Raw genomic sequence first — 17,083 nt, 5'->3', positions numbered from 1 at the left:
GAGAGAGACGAATCTTAATGCAAAGTACATCGTTCCCACTGGAGATTTTCACTATGTGACCTCTCATCATCCCAGTGAAGCTGAGTTTGAAACTGTCACGTCTGTGCAGGAAGTGGAGTATATATATATAATATTTCTCATATGTCTCCAGCATTACAGCACCAAGACTGCCTGTCCTCTGTTAATCAAAGTAACCGCAACACAAGCCGTGTTTTCTGTCTCCCATCCCAAAACAAACCAGCTCCAGTTAAACTGAGGTTTCACAGAAAAACGCGTCCGACTAGCGTCAGTATCTCCGCTACTTATGTATCTTGTCGCCAGTAAAGTAGTCCCTCTGAATTTTTCCCTTTACTAATTGTTTACAACTGTTCCGTTTCTATGTGGTCTGATTACTTTGTTGCTCAAAAGAAATTTAATATTAAAAATCTAGAAAATAAGAAACAATGGCTTTAAAGAGAAACTACGTCTCCCATAGTGCTCTGAGCCCTGGCCGCGTAGGTGTTTCCGGTGTCTTATAACATTTTACTTCCTTCCACACAGGCTGACACGAACAAACGAGAAAGAAGACGTCGTTAAGTTTTGAATGTTACCGCCAGTAGTCGGATTTTGAACTTAGTTTTTTGTTATTTTCTGTTGTAAAATCCGCAGTATGTGGCGAATGGTGTCGGAGGACTGAAGAATCGCTGCAAAACGTAGTCCGTAACGTGTAGGCCTCCGAAGAAAGTTTGGTCGAGGGCCTGTAAACAACATGTCCTCCGCCTCGCAGTCTTCCTCGAGACGGCAATGGTGCTACCTCTGCGACCTGCCCAAGATGCCTTGGGCTATGCTGTGGGAGTTCAGCGAAGCTGTATGCCGGGGTTGTGTCAACTACGACGGCGCAGACCGGATAGAACTCCTCATTGAAACTGCCAGGCAGCTGAAGAGCACTCACGGAGTTTTAGACGGCAGGTCCCCTGGTCCACAGCAGGGCAAACCCAGCTCTGCTGGGCCCCTTGAAGCGGGGCGGCATCACGGAGAGCGTGTAGACCGGGGGAGGGGTGAGTATGGGGCTTCTTCTCGCCTCCCCAATGGTCTGCATAGAGCTGAAGATGTAGCTTTGTCAGAGGGCAGCCGACAGAGCCCGAACACTCGTCGGGCTATGCCTGGGGTAGTTTCTAGTCTTCATAACACCATACCCCATGCCTTGATAGCTCAGGGGCTAGTAGCAACAGCTTCTCATGGGATTTTAACCCCATTAACAAGCACGAGAGCTGGGGCCGCTCCTATTGCCGTCTCAGCTGGCCCCATAATAAGCGACAGTGGCAGAAGACAGGCTGTGTCCCTGGGTATGGGACCTAGCACTTCTACTCTAGTGGGCATAGATCCGGCAGTGTGGAGGAACAGTGAAGTAATGGCTGAACTGAATGAGGTGGCTCGTAGTAGAGTGGAAGGCTGGCCTAACCGTCCCAAAGCAGTTCGGGATGTGCTGGTAGCTCTCAGCAGCTGTGTCCCCTTCAATGTGCGCTTCAGGAAAGACCATAATCTGATGGGGCGTGTTCTGGCCTTTGATGCTAGCGCTACTCCAGAGTTTGAGCTGAGGGTGTTCGCGGAGTATCCCTCTGGCTCTGGAATGATCTACTCAGGAGTTCCAGATCTGGTCAGGCAGATGTTCCGTGACTCCGCCAAAGATGCTGGTAAGGCAGTAAACTCTGGGCTGCGCTACGTGGAATATGAGAAACGGCAAGGCACCGGAGACTGGCGTGGGCTGTCTGAGCTGTTGAATGATGGTGTGCGTATGTTTAAAGAGCCTCCAATCCCAGAGGTTCTGCCACAGCCAGACCCAGTGCTGTCTTTGGCAGCTCCTGGACGCCCCGGACCAGCCAAGGGCACCACCAGGCGCCGAAAGGCTTCTCCAGGCTCTGAGAACGGAGAGAGTGAGGGAAGGGCCGAACACCCTGTGAGGGAGCCCTGGCCCCGGGGCACGTACTCAGGCATGGAACCTCTTCCTGGCATGGCTGTACCTCAAGAGGGCCCACCTCGTCTACACAACCAGCCTTCACCCATCTCAGCACTTATGGGAGTGGCAGATGGTCTGAGTTCCAGTCACATGGCCAGAGAGAGCCCCAGTATGTCCACAGCCCACTCCTCCTCAGCTGGGCGCCCCAGCAGCAGCAGCCCCTCGACTCCCTCCACCTCAGTCTCTCAGGCAGCTGTAGGGCAGGGTCTGAGCACTGGAGGACAAAGTAACAACACAAACACTGGGGAGTCTACAAGTAGCACCCCAGGCACCCTGCTTTGCTGCACCCTCTGCAGAGAGCGCCTGGAGGACACTCACTTTGTCCAGTGTCCCTCAGTCCCGCACCACAAGTTCTGCTTCCCCTGCACCCGAGGGTTCATCCGCAGCCAAGGTCAAGGAGGAGAGGTTTACTGCCCCAGCGGAGAACGCTGCCCCCTGGCCGGATCCACTGTGCCTTGGGCCTTCATGCAGGGTGAGATCTCAACCATCCTAGCTGGAGAAGGAGATGTGACAGTAAAGAAGGAGAACGACCCTTGACCCTCCATCCTTTTGGCAGTGAATGGTGAGAAAAACCTGAGAGGAGCAGGCCTCTTTGTTTTATAGCAGAACTTTATCAGCGAGTGTTAAAGCAACTATCAAAAGCAGTTAAAAATAAATAAAAATGGCAGACAAGTGCAGGCATATGGTTTCACATGTGCTTTTATTAAATAGGGTAACTGCAGCCCAAATTGTTTAACAAATGTTATATATAAACATTTGTTAAACAACTTGTGTGTTAATATTTCTTCAACACTATTCTAGAAATTAGAATATCTTTGGTGGTAGATGTCAGACAAGGTTTTTGTTTTGTTTTTTTGACCAATTTGGGAAAAAAAATAATTTGTAGGTGCTAGCTTTGCCCAGCCAATTTCTCTGATGATTTCAGTGACACTGTTGAGTTACTTTCAACTCTTCCTTGTCACGAGGGGTCACTACGCCACATGCAACCCGAAAATGTATTAGTCTCTGGCTGGAATTGAACTAAGCAAATGTGTAAACTGCTACACTAGTGATTTCAGTGTTAGAAATGGATGAAATCTCCTTATGACGACTTGATAGTTTTGCTGAAGTTGTGGCACACTCCCATCATCAGGTCTGAGGTGCTCATATGACTTGGCCAGAGCTCAGACAGAATCAAAAGTGATGGAATAATACATGACTAAAACTTTTGACTTCTGATAAGTTGTCTTTAGATGTTAGAAGGCACCAGATTTCAGTGTTAGTGTATGTTAGGCATTAGACAACCTGATGTCTCATTGGAGATTTCATGTAATCTCATGATGCTGTGAGCAGGGCTCTGTGGGGGCACACCATCTGTGGCACAACTTTGTTTCTTAAAAATTCATCTACATGAGCCTTGTAATGTTTTTAGCCTCTTTGTTCTCTTTTAGAATGATATCAGATATCTTCTTGATGTTACTGTGTGAGGAGAATATTTTTGAATGTGGAGTTACCTGTATGTATTAGATGCATCTCAATATCAGGTCTGAGCTGTGGGACAAAGAATCCCTGTGTCACTCTGCTGTTTGATATTCTTACATGGCTTTCTTCTTTTTCCACAGTGGCTTAAAACACAGTGAAAGCACTTACCTATAATCTCAAGCAGAGGTCCACTTTGGCTGTAGTTCATCATGTGTGCCTCCAAGAGCCAAATAACTCTGAAGCCCAGGAGGACCACTACACAAAGACCGGTAACTCGAGACAAGACTCACTCACGAGAGGAGGGAAACGTCTGAGCATCGGGGCTGCATCGTGATCGAATCAAGTCTCGACCCAATCTCTCTCCATCCTTTTAAAAAAACAAAAAAAACCCCCAAAAAAATCTATTTATTTTTTTTCCTAGTGTGGTAGAGGCCTCATTTCAAAAAGCCCAGGATTAAAAGCACACACTTTTTTTTTTTCCCCCCCTAACAATGACAATCTGATCTTTTTTTTGTTGTTGGTTTTTGCATCCTGTCTGACACAGATGCAGGATACTTTTTACATGGTTTGACAGAATGATGCAATTCTTTAAAAACGAATGTTCAAAAAATGTTAAAACCATTGGGTCCTTAAAGCCAAGGGGAGAAAAATGTAAACCTTACAATACGTCACTTGTTATTCTCTTTATATTGTGTGTCAAAAATGTGAATTTTCTTTCAATATGGCTATGTAATTTCTATTTTTGATACAATACAAATTTCTATGTATTTGTTTATAGTGATGAGAAGACCAAAGATGGCTTCATGCTCAATGTAATTTTATTGTATTGTAGCTGTGTATGCTGTATTCACTGATAACCCTGGCATCAGTCACTAATTAGTTCTTCTATCATGCAAGTAAGCTTGTTTTGTCTATTTACTTTTTAAATTCTATGTATGGTAAAATTATTAGCATCACAATCTTCAATGGTTAACCCACATACTCATGTGATCTTAACAGGTCAATTCTACAATAAATGACAATGTAGTTAAAACTTAGTCACTTTGCCGCTTTTCTACTAATGACCGTTGGAAGCCTCAGTTGTGCATTTATATAAAACTTTATTAGATAAATATTTTTGACAGGAAAAATAGGGAAATCCCACACCAGCTCACTGGCATGATTAGAATCTTTTCCACAAACCACTATTAGCAGGGTTGTAAACAAACTGAACAATGTGTATTTACATGCACTTAGGTGACTTGGCTGCAGTAGTATGAACAGCCTGAGGGGTGTACTACGAATGAAATTCAACACGTCCAGGCTTTTGGGTACCACAATGGTGGTATTATCTGTTGGGCTGTGCTTTCTGCTTCAGGGTCTGTGGGCACACACATAGAAAAGGGGGTGTTTTATGTACCATGTGATTGTTCTTCCCCACAAAATGATCGCTGAGTGACAGAGACATTATCAGCCAATAATACAGTGGTTGTTTAAAATCTATAAAGAATATAAAAACTAAAACACTGCTGGTAATTCAGTGCATAGATGCGGTAAAAAATTTCCATTTAAGCTAATAATTGTAATTGCCAAGTGTGCTCTTTTGTGCTGTTCGTTTCTAAGGTGACAGCTGGAGTTCTGGAGCTTTAAAGTGTATACATTTTAATATCAAAGTAGTGAATTGTATGTATATATATATATATATATATATATATATATATATATATATATATATACACCATAAACAAAACGTGTTTTCTGAATCTCCAAATTAATACATGCGCATTCCCATGACAATGGAATACATAGTTTATGCTTCATTGAGTGGTTTTAGTTAGGTACAACAAATCAAATCAAATCAAATCACTTTTTATTGTCACATCACATGTGCAGGCACACTGGCACAGCACATGCGAGTGAAATTCTTGTGTGCGAGCCCCACAAGCAACAGAGATGTGCAAACACAACAACACAAACGAGCAAAATACAATTTGCGTATATAAAACATTTTCCAGCAGACGTTCTATATTGTGCTTAATAATACATACTGTAATATTGGCTTCCAACCCATTTCATATGGAAACTCCAAACATAACACCTTGCTGATTTAGCCAGGTAAAAAAGCCATTTATGTGACACAAAACGGAGTTTCAACATAGCTAAACCATTAACTTCACAGTACACCCCGCTGGTTACTCCAGAATTTAAGTAAATAGCAGCTGCTCTGTTACTGTTGAAAGTGGGAGGCCCGACATTCATTTCGAGATGTGCGCACTCAGCTGTAAAATGCTTTGGTGAGTCACCGGTAAACAACAGCATGAGCAGTCACAACAAATAGTTGCTGCTATTTAGCATGTTGAGAATGTGACATTAGACAGATTACACGTCTGTCATCTTGGAAGTGATTTATGCCAGACTGCTGTTTACCCACTATTGACTCACATGACTGATCTCTGGTAACCACATTAATGCTCAGGAGTAAAAAAAGAAGTACATGTAAAAACCAAGCCAGCTTCTTGGCACTGGTAAAAATTTGCATTTGTGTCCATGAGAATAAATCACTCTGACTAGTGTGCACAGAAAATGAGAAATGTGTGTATTCATGGCAGGATCCTCTAATCTGTTACACTGTTCAGTGCAACCAGGATTCTCACTTTCATGAATAAGTCACTTTTACAGGAAATGTTGACTGCAGTCCTGCTCCTTAAGTGCATGTGAATGTTTAATAGTGATCAGCCATACAGGATAAAATGCTTGACCAAACAATTATATGTAATATTGTAAACACCACAAGCAAACCCAAAGAGCTTTAACTAATATCAAACCAAAATGTGTTTAGCTGTAAACATACTTTTACAAAGACAGTGGTATAAACCTATATTCATTTACATGCAGTTATTCATTTCATTCATACAACTGAAGAAAAGACAGAAGTGGTGAGCATGATCACGGTGCATATCAGTGCTTCAGATGGGACACCCGCCGTCTACCAGGGCCTCCTGGGCTGCCTTCAGGGTCTCCCGCTTCACACACTTCCAGTAGCCAGAGATGCCATTTTGAGGCTGCACCTGAGGGCAAGACACTGTGCATCACACCAACGGTTCTGGGAGACGAGCATTAGCATGCAGCCTAGGAGTGATATGTAAAATATCTATTGCTAATAAACAATTTGTATTTTTGCCATGATTAAAGTCAAATGATGGCAGTTGTTTCTACAGTACATGTAATCCCAGGGACACCAATTAGGATGTAAATATATGACATGTTGAGCAGTGTGCCCACTACTTTAACTCGCTTTGGTTAGCTAATTAAGGGGTGGATGTAGCTCAGGAGATAGAGCAGGTCCTCTACTGATCGGGAGGTTGGAGGTTCGATCCCTGGCTCCCCCAGTCTGTGTGCCGAATATCCTTGGGCATCCATCGGTGTGTGAATGATAGTTAGTAAGCACTTAAAAGCATAGAAGACAGTGCTTGTGTAAATGTGACATGTTGTATAGAGTGCAATAAGAATCATTTTATGTAAGGAAAATAAATACAACTCTTAGTTAAATGAGACACACTCATGTCTGCTAAAAATAAAAGTTGACCTAGGCTGGCCAGAAGAGCTGGAATGCTCCACCGTCTCCTCGGCTGTCTGTACAACAGTGAAGCCAGAATATTTTGAAAGCAGATCCTGCAGTTAATCGACTTAAGCACCATTTCACACGATGCTTTATTCAGTAGATTTATGGCCGGCTCAATAAAAGTAAAAAAAATGATTAATGATGATCCTTAAAACAGCAATAGAAAATGAAGCTTACTAACTGAATTTTACAGAAGCCTGAACGGAATTAGATCAGTAACATAGCTCATCATCTGGATTCAGAAAGCTTGTAAATCTACGTTCATGCGAGGCAGCAACTGGACGAGAATCAGATTTTCTTACAGCAGCGCGACGTTCAGAGTTCGACAGTGGAGTTAACAGACTGCTGCTGAAAATTCAAAACATTTTAGCAGGTTATGCTTCTAATGAACATTTGCAGATGTATGCCACTATTGTTTTAGTTGATCGTTTCCAGGAATGGTCGGATGATTTGTCGCTATAAATTCTGGGACGGCAAGTAAGCACTGAAGCGCCTTGGTTAGTATTCAGAGAATTCAAACACTTCTTCTTATGGCTGCACAGATACGTCAGCGTCACTTCACTCCTTAAACAAAATGAACAACTGGAACAGACCCTGAGATGGATGGACCTTGGCAACCAAAAGCTAACAGTCCAGTCTAATATGTTCATGTGCCCTTTTTAAATAAACTTGTGTAAGTAAGTAGTTCTTAGTGATAGACAATGTTGCACATGGATGACATGAGTTAACGATGTGCCTTAGTGTTTGTGTACTTCAGTGTGATCTACACTACAGTTAGAGGAGCACTGACGATCTTTGATAAGTGTCTTATATCTGTACCCACACATCAGGCTTTTACAGTTTTATATTTAACACATGGAGGTGAGAGAGGCATTCACTTCACTTAAACATGGTGACAAAGTAGAAAAGTCAGTGTTTTATGGACACAAAACAGTCTAAGAAGATGGGGAGAGTACCTTTAGACCCCGCAGTACTCGGTCATTCATCACACCAATGAACTCCTTGTGGCTCAGGCAGTTGTCTCCATCTACGTCGAAAAGCTTAAACACTGTGTCCAGCACGTTCTCGGAGAGTTCGTGGCCTGTGGCAATCGTCACAGCTCGCTTGAACTGGGCTGTAGGGAGAAGAAAAAAAAAAATAAATCTATGTCTGGAAGATTGGAAGAAAACTACAGACTGATCTAACCGACAGAGAAACCGTACCCATGCCCACAGGACGGTTGGCTTCTGTGACCATTTTCATTGAGAAGGCAAAATCTTCCAGGTTGTTGATGAACAGGCAGAAGGCTTTGAACTCATCGAATGTGATACTCTACAAAAGAAAACATGACAGCTGACTTTCAGGCCACAACAAATCCTATTCTGACGGCACCGAGTGGAGGAAGCGTGCTTGTACCTGACCCGCAGGTATCTTCTTCCTCATGTTTTCCCAGTAGACTTCATTGTCTTCTTCGTTGGTGTAGTGTAGCAGCCATTCTGCAAAGTCTTCCCTCCGCATGGTGTCCATACCTTTGGAAAACTGCAGAAACTCCATCTCCTGGACTTCAGCCTGTAGGTCCTCCATGAACCTGAACAACAAAGACTAATTACAAAGAAGGCTGACCCACCAGTGTTCTCCTGCTGAGGTTTGCCAGCGACACAGGTGAAGACCACACAGTGAAGTCCAACATTTTTATATTCAAATGAAAGGAAAAAAGAAAAGAAAAAGAAAACAACTATATAAAAAGGTGAAATTCCACAAAAAGTAACAGTGGAGTGATAAAGTAAAGAGAAATTCAGCACAGTGAGGTCTTCTGGTATCCTCAGCCTCAAGTACAGCTACATAAAGTTAGGTAATCATAATTGCTACATCCTTATTCCATTAGGGATTGGCTGGCCTGTCACAGCACCTTTCTAGTTATGGACCACTCAAAGCACAGACTACAGTGGAGTCACAGTGGACCGGTCAAGTAAAGAGAAACTGAAAAGGTCAACAGGGAAAACCCCACAAAATACACAGATTTATATCAGAACATCAGTGGCTTAGTAGCACATCTGGCTCATAATTAATCAAAATTCACAGGTGATTGTAATGTGTGAAGTATAGATTCTTTTGGTCATTTGGTTGGCTGTATTTCACAACCATATAAAAGTATCTGAGTTAGTCAGAAGTAACATGACAACATGCCAGAAAGGTCCAGACAGACTTGGTACCGGGCCGTGAGACTTGAGGCTCGGGCGTGAAATTTATGGTTTTCAGTGTTTTTTATCGTTAACTCTGTTTCCCTGGGTCTTTTCCCGTGTTGGAGCTGTGTGTCTTATTTTGAAAGAAATATTTACGCGTCACCATAGCGACCAGAGAGCATTAAGGGGCAGAGATGAGGATGTTACTCTCGATGTTATTGGCACATTTCAGGAGGACGCTGCTCATGAAGTTACACAATTACACAGTGAATTCACGTTTATTATTATATTTACAAAATACCACAGTTTTTGTCTCAGTCATATTATTTTATTTTGTTGTATTTATCCGTGACACCTTAAAGGCCGGTCCGTGAAAATATTGTCTGACATTAAACCGGTTTGTGGTGCAAAAAAGGTTGGGGACTGCTGGTTTAGACAACTCAAAATGTGATGTCCACATATGTGGACACCAGGTCCTAGGAGGTTAACACATAAGATTTATCACCATGAAGAATCTTAATAAGTGGAAGAAGATGGGTAGCTGGATAAGGAATCTTCTGTTAACCACTGAATATTGTTCAGAAGTTAGAATTTGGTCAGTTTAAGTAAGGCAAGGCAAGGCAAGTTTATTTGTATAGCACAATTCAACAACAAGGTGATTCAAAGTGCTTTACAGAGACATTAGAAACAAGAACAAATAAAAAGCATGATTTAAAATTGAATAAAACAAGCAAATAAACTAACTAATTAACAAACAAACAAACAAACAAACAAACAAACAACAGTATATAAAATCAAAACAGATAAAATCAGAAATAGATAAAATCAGTAGTTAAATGTAAGTTTTGAAATTTAAGCTTAAAGTGTGGATTTGGTGCTTTATTCAAATGCAGCTGAGAACAGGTGAGTCTTCAACCTGGATTTAAATAAACTGAGTGTTTCAGCTGATCTGAGGCTTTCTGGGAGTTTGTTCCAGATATAAGGAGCATAAAAGCTGAATGCAGCTTCTCCGTGTCTGGTTCTGACTCTGGGAACTGATAAAAGACCGGATCCAGATGACCTGAGGGATCTGGATGGTTCATACTGGGTCAGGAGGTCATTGATGTATTTTGGTCCTAAACCATTCAGAGCTTTATAGGCCAGCATCAGAACTTTAAAGTCTATCCTCTGACGGACAGGCAGCCAGTGTAAGGACCTCAGAGCTGGACTGATGTGGTCCACTTTTTTGGTCTTAGTGAGGACTCGAGCAGCAGAGTTCTGAATGAGCTGTAGTTGTCTGACTGATTTTTTAGGTAGACCTGTAAAGATGCTGTTACAGTAATCAAGCCTACTAAAGATGAATGCATGGACTAGTTTTTCCAGGTCCTGTTGAGACATCAGATCTTTTATCCTTGATATATTCTTGAGGTGATAGTAAGCTGACTTTGTTATTGTCTTAATGTGTTTTTCTAAGTTTAGGTCTGCATCCATCACTACACCCAAATTTCTCGCCTGGTTTGTGGTTTTTAGATGTATAGATTGAAGTTCTCTGGTGACCTGTAATCGTTTTTCTTTGGCGCCAAAGACTATTACCTCAGTTTTGTTTTTGTTTAGCTGGAGAAAATTGTGGCACAACCAGTCATTGATTTCCTCAATGCATTTACCAAGAGCCTGTACAGGGCCTCGGTCTCCTGGTGACATTGTGATATATATTTGTGTGTCATCTGCATAGCTGTGATAGTTTATTTTGTTGTTGTTTATAATCTGTGCCAGTGGGAGCATGTAGATGTTAAACAGAAGGGGTCCCAAGATGGAACCTTGGGGAACTCCACATGTGATACTTGTCTGCTCAGATGTGAAGTTACCTATTGATACAAAGTATTTCCTGTTTTCTACGTATGTTTTGAACCAGTTTAGTACAGTTCCTGAAAGACCTGTCCAGTTCTCCAGTCGTTTGAGTAATATGTTGTGGTCAACTGTATCAAATGCTGCACTGAGATCCAGTAAAACTAGGACTGACATTTTTCCACTGTCTGTATTCAGACATATGTCATTAAACACTTTGGTCAGAGCGGTTTCAGTGCTGTGGTTCTGTCTAAAACCTGACTGGAAGGCATCGTAGCAGTTATTCTGTTTTAAGAAGTAACTGAGCTGTTGAGAAACTGCTTTTTCAATGATCTTACTTAAAAACGGGAGATTTGAGATCGGCCTGTAGTTGTTCATTTGTGTCTTGTCAAGATTGTCCTTTTTCAGTATAGGTTTGATTACAGCAGTTTTTAGTGATTCTGGAAACACACCTGATAATAAAGAAAAGTTGACGATCTGTAACAGGTCTGACTCTAAAGTCTTTGAGACCTTTTTGAAAAAACTTGTTGGCAGGACATCTAAACAGCAGGAGGAGGAGTTCAGTTGACCTAAGATGTCCTCCAGGTCTTTGCTGTTAATAGGTTGAAACTGTTTCATGGTGTTTAAACAGTTTTTTGGTGGACACAGTACATATCCTGGATCTGCTGTTGATGTACCAATTGCTTGTCTAATTTTTTGGATTTTTTCAGTGAAGAATTTGGCAAAGTCATTGCAGGCCATGGTCGAATGAAGTTCAGCTGCCACTGACACAGGAGGGTTTGTTAGCCTGTCAACTGTAGAAAATAAGACCCGAGCATTATGTAGTATGCATTAGAGTTGTACTATGAAAATGACAAATATGATCTTGACCCCAGTTTGAATGAAGACCCATGAGGTAATCACTGTTAGCACGTGTCACTAAAATCTGATCAAAAGCTATCGGAGAAGCAAAAATTCTTATGAACTGCGAATAGATGGAAAGATGACGACTATCTCGCTATGGTATGAGCTCAACACTCCTTTGGCTGGATGAGTTAAATTGGGCAGAAAGAATGTGTGCTCCTGAAACACGTGGAGAACTTAAGTTTCTTTCTCTCTCCTTTTTTTTTAAGAAAGCAGTTCAAGCCTAATATGAGCTTTACTGTTCTTTTCCTTGCCTTTGCCTAACGACATGTTCAAACAGTATTTCTACATGCAAAGGATTTAGGGAGCGTCTACATCCCTTACAGGTGAGATTCAAATATTGACAATGTCTGAGATTTCAAAAAGACAGAAATGTTACATTGTAAAATTTGTATACAGAGCTGCTACTTATGAAAAAGAAAATGTCATGTGCTCTGTAGTACATGACTGTGATTATTAGGGGGTATCCCTACCGGCAGAAGTCCTTATACTGCAACTTGTTGTCCCCTTTCCTTCCAAAGAAGTAGGCCTGTAGTGTTGTGTTCACACCTTCTCCTTCTTCTGTGGTTTTCTGGGTAACATGCAGACAGTGTTCAACAACATCATGTGTGTTAACATTCAAAGTGAAGTGGCAGAAATGACACCATAATACTGATGAAAACCCCCAAAACAAAACATGCTAATGTTTGAGGTAGAACTAGAGTAATATACAAAGTGTGTCAAGAAGAGTCATCTGATTTCATAGTGTTTTGGTGAGAATGGAAGCACATACTGTTGGAAAGACAGGATTTGTGAGTATCACATAGCTGTACACATTTGACGTGTTTGAATATTGAATGGACATATGCCGTGCATCCAGAGGGAAACACATTGAGCACTTGTGAAAATTATAAGTTTTGCATGTAAAAGTGTAAAATCAACCATGTATTTTAAAATTTTCTGCAAACTTTTGAAAACAGATGATTCTTTCTGGTCCTCGGCCAGTGTTATCAGCCTGTATGTTTTCAACTAGCCCATCAACCAATGAACACTCACCTCTGTAGTATCTATCGGGGCTCGCAGTTTAGTTTTTCCCATGATTTTCTTGAGCTTCAGCAACAAAAAGAAGAAATAAATTAAATTTAAGTTAACCAGTTAATCAAAATAACTAGTTGTACTGAAAATGTTTGGCTGTCCAAGTGTGAGCAACATCCTACATTATCAAACAGACAATACAAAAAACAAACAAATAAAAAACAGCATGTTTGAAAAGGGGTTTCTCTTTACAACAGTCACAAGACAAGTCCAAACAAATATAAAGCTGTGGTACAGTTCACTTATCAAGTTAGAGATGTGGCTTTCATGTAATCACATGATAGAAACCAGAGCAGATGAGAATCCATGCACTTCTACTTTTCACTAAATGCCTTTGGCTTGTTCACCAAGTCATAACATGAAACTATAACAAGGTGAAGGACGTGCCAACATGCAGTCTAAAACAAAAGCCCATCGTTCTAAGCCTGAGTGCTACACAAATCTTCTCTGTCTGGTTGAAAAGTCAAAGAAAAAAAAAAAAAAAAAGTCAGGTGACTTTAAATAAATCCACTAAACTCAAGCAGCGACAGATAAAATACAAGACTCGAGCAGCTACAGCTCTCCCTCACCTTCACGTGGTGCCTTGGTTCATACTTACAACTGCAGGAGTTGTAGCACATGAGGAAGCGTTAAAAGTGGCGACAGTTTGAAATTAAGTGCACACAGATATTTAGAACAAATATTCCTGTATAATAAGTCCGCCCATGAATTTACTGCTTCATTATGATCTGTTATAATCTACTTCTGCTTTTATTGTCAACACATCCTAACACATCACAGCTCTTACTTTCAAAAACTCCTTTTTGTCCACATGCTCGTTGCCATCAATGTCGAGCATTTTGAAGGCTATATCAAATCCAGTGCGCGGCTCTGCAATAACAATGTAGGGCAGTTATGTAGTTATGTCATGTAGACAAAGAGTATCAGAAATAAACAGTCCAGAATGGAGTGAACCAGTCAGCACAATATCTCCTGCAGGAGCTTGGACTATTGGAGAGACTTACTGGTCAGGATGGACAGCAGGAACAGATACTCTGTGTAGGATATCAAACCTGTGAGAGATAAAATACACTGTGCTGCATTTCAGATAACAAACAGGGGGACACACTGACAAAGAGGATTATCATTAAACATGAAAAGGTGGATTGTTGATGGTCTGCTGACAGGTTAAAGCGGACCTCTCATTTTCTTTATATTTTGCAAGGAAAATGGGAAATAGGCCATTTACTGAAACGTGCAAACATGCAAGCAAATGCAGAACATAAGATGAAACCAGAGTTTGTAGACATTGTAACCTTAATGCCCGGGATTACTTCTGATTGGATCTCGTCTCTCCAGAACATTTACATCTCGTTTTTAATCATAGACAACACATTTTATCACTGTGCATTCATTTTTATCTAGTTATCGTCCTGTTGTCATCAGGAAAAACAGTCAGTGAAATGAACACCACGGCTGACATGCAGCCCCAAAACGTGACAAATCCTCCAAAACGCCTGAGGTTTTTAATAGATGCATCAATTTTGAAATCCTACGCCTTGTTCTTGAGTTATTGCATTCACACACTCATGACAATGCCCCATCACTCTTTTACAGCTGAGGGTAAAAACGTTTCTCTAAAAATTATCAGCTACGAGCCCTGGACTGAAAATGACTGACAAAAGCAGCCAATGTCCAAAGAAAACCTTTTGAAAGACTTCTGAAAAACCTGGAGAACTACTGCTCAACAACACCTTTAAAAAATGATAAAAGGAGCTGGTGATCATTCTGGTGTTATAGTGAATAGAGAAATTGGGGGGAGGATTTAAACAGATGATCCACCTGACAATTAAAAGGTATGGCATTGCAGTCCCCTTTGAGAACTTACCTTTGTCTCCCAAGTTTCTGAAGAGATCATTACCAGCACGAGCTTTAGAGGCAGCCACCAGCATACCGTTCACATCCTGCCGGGATAAAACGAACCATTAGCCTAAAGAAAAGTCTGCATGTGCAGGTTACACACTGCTAGGAAGTTAATGTACCTGTTTGGTTAAAATTTTCTTTTGCAGCTTTCCTGCAAAAACCAGAGAAGATGTGTTGATAACAGAACAGCACAAAATTATTCAATAACAGGCACGAGGCAAGCCGCGCACGTGAAGTTGTTCCATGCACACAACAAACTACTCTGTTTTGCTTTGTGGGAACATGGAGGTTCCTCTTCCCAGTCAGAACTGCACTCAGTCTTCTCGTACTGCTGCACGGCCACTGATCTGAAATGTTTGGGAGGTCTGTCTGGGTTTGGATACATACAGATGGTCTAGTCCAGTCTTACTGACACATGAAAGCACTGTACACCATAGGCCACACTCACCCATCCCCACACACACAGCATTTTTTTTATTAGTTAAACACAGTAAACATGAGCAGTTTAAGTTTCACTATATTCGCATTAGAAAGATTCACAAAATAAGGGCACTGTTCTTTGACATACATGACACATAGTGGGGATGAAAAAGTATTTAGCAAAGTTAAATCTACCATTTGACCTGGCAAATTACATCCTATATATATTTAGTTAAGAAAGAACAGGGATGTAGATTATGGAAGGCTTTGAGCTGTTTGACATGTTGTACGCTGTATGAGCTGCTTACGATCAACTTTCTCCAGCATCACAGAGAATAGGAAGTCTCTGGGGGTCATGTAGGGCTCCTCTTCATGGACGACTGAGGCAAACTGGATGAAGCGGATTTTCCTTGCAGACATCTGGGGAGCTGCATCTTCCTGCAACAGCACAAGGAGCACAAACACCAATGTAAGCTACAGAACACATGTTCGACAGCACCTCCCTTTATATGTTTAATGATTAAATGGACAAATGAGTGGTTAGTTAAAAATTAATTTTATTAAATTATATCTAATAAGTCAGACGAACAGATTCACTGTGTATAAGTACAAACAGTTTCAGTGAGCACCGCTAGGGGGCACTAATTGACACTATGAATTTGGACGGTCTTTTTGTAGCTATCCAACTAACATTATTGTGTCGCTTGTACTTGTAATTACGAAACATCGTACTTTAAAGGAACACAGACAGGTATATGAGCGGTACTGTTCGTTTGCGGTGAATTTTGACGACAGAAACTTTCTGAAGTGTCTACTTACTTTTTCTTCCTTAGCATAAACGGCGAAGGGCAGAGTCCTGTTGTTTACATGATACCGGTAATAACAGACAACCCCGGTGCCAATTACAGAGGCCACAATGCCGCGACCGACAGTACGGTACTGTGCGAAGGTTTTCAGAGATCGAGGGCTCCTCAAGACACCCCTCAGGAGAGCGGTAACTTTCCCCCAGCTGGCCATTTCCAGGAAGCTAACTCGCTAGCTGGCTAAACTGCGTTCGTCTTAGCAAAGCGAGGCCACGCCCCCTCTCCAGCCGTGATAGGTAAGGACTAGATGACGTGAAGCCGTCAGCGCCGGATTGTAGAGTTCACCTTTTTAGAAGAACACTTTTGAGAAAATATTATATATAATTGTAAAAGACACTTCATCTGGATTGTTTACAGAGCTGTGGCAACACATAGAAAAAGTAGCTTATGCCTAATATTATTTTAAAAAGTCAGATAAACAAGCTTAAAAATCTCGAAATAGCCTTTATTGAGTTTTTAAAATAACCGAATATGCATTTTTATTTCAAAAGTAAACAAAAAATAATCAAACATATAACATGTCTCAGTTTTTGGGGCCTCAGGTCCAACATTCAGATTATATAAACTCTATACTGGCCCATGATTGGCCAAAGCCCTGCTGGTACATCAGATATATATATATATATATATATATATATATATATATATATATATATATAGAGAGAGAGAGAGAGAGAGAGAGAGAGAGATTCCAAGGCCTGAAGGCTGCCTGTCACAGGCTGTATATCACCCAGGTACAGACCGAAGAGGAAGGAGTGGAGCAAAGGTCAAGATCCATTTAATTTAACCACTCCTCATTCCTAGACTATAATGTCACAGAGGGCATGTTCTCTGGTGAAACTAGACTACCTGAAACAGTGTCTGCTGAATCGTTACT

The 17,083-nt window shown here is 41.3% G+C and overlaps 2 protein-coding genes across 2 annotated transcripts; one reads left to right on the top strand and one right to left on the bottom strand.

Moving 5' to 3' along the window:
- The first annotated feature begins 501 nt into the window (after nucleotides 1-501).
- Nucleotides 502-5,142, top strand: LOC146699684 (interferon regulatory factor 2-binding protein 1-like). The gene is made up of 2 exons (XM_085469513.1): nucleotides 502-2,558; nucleotides 3,598-5,142. The coding sequence occupies exon 1, from the start codon at nucleotides 749-751 to the stop codon at nucleotides 2,531-2,533; it is 1,785 nt and encodes a 594-aa protein (XP_085325639.1). The 5' UTR covers nucleotides 502-748; the 3' UTR covers nucleotides 2,534-2,558; nucleotides 3,598-5,142.
- A 147-nt stretch (nucleotides 5,143-5,289) lies between these two features.
- micu2 (mitochondrial calcium uptake 2) lies at nucleotides 5,290-16,427 on the bottom strand. The gene is made up of 12 exons (XM_085469515.1): nucleotides 16,163-16,427; nucleotides 15,652-15,781; nucleotides 15,043-15,074; nucleotides 14,889-14,964; nucleotides 14,026-14,073; nucleotides 13,809-13,891; nucleotides 12,983-13,036; nucleotides 12,421-12,518; nucleotides 8,454-8,625; nucleotides 8,261-8,369; nucleotides 8,015-8,172; nucleotides 5,290-6,504 (listed from the first exon to the last, which is right to left on the bottom strand). The coding sequence occupies exons 1-12, from the start codon at nucleotides 16,358-16,360 to the stop codon at nucleotides 6,403-6,405; spliced, it is 1,260 nt and encodes a 419-aa protein (XP_085325641.1). The 5' UTR covers nucleotides 16,361-16,427; the 3' UTR covers nucleotides 5,290-6,402.
- Nucleotides 16,428-17,083: the final 656 nt, after the last annotated feature.

This window comes from Copadichromis virginalis, linkage group LG10 (genome assembly GCF_057382275.1).
Source record: "Copadichromis virginalis isolate Kocher_CV1m ecotype Utaka linkage group LG10, C_Virginalis_male_GT1.1, whole genome shotgun sequence".
NCBI classification, from domain to species: domain Eukaryota; kingdom Metazoa; phylum Chordata; class Actinopteri; order Cichliformes; family Cichlidae; genus Copadichromis; species Copadichromis virginalis.
The sequence above is the reverse complement of the archived record's forward strand: the minus strand, read 5'-3'. Positions and strand labels throughout refer to the sequence as shown.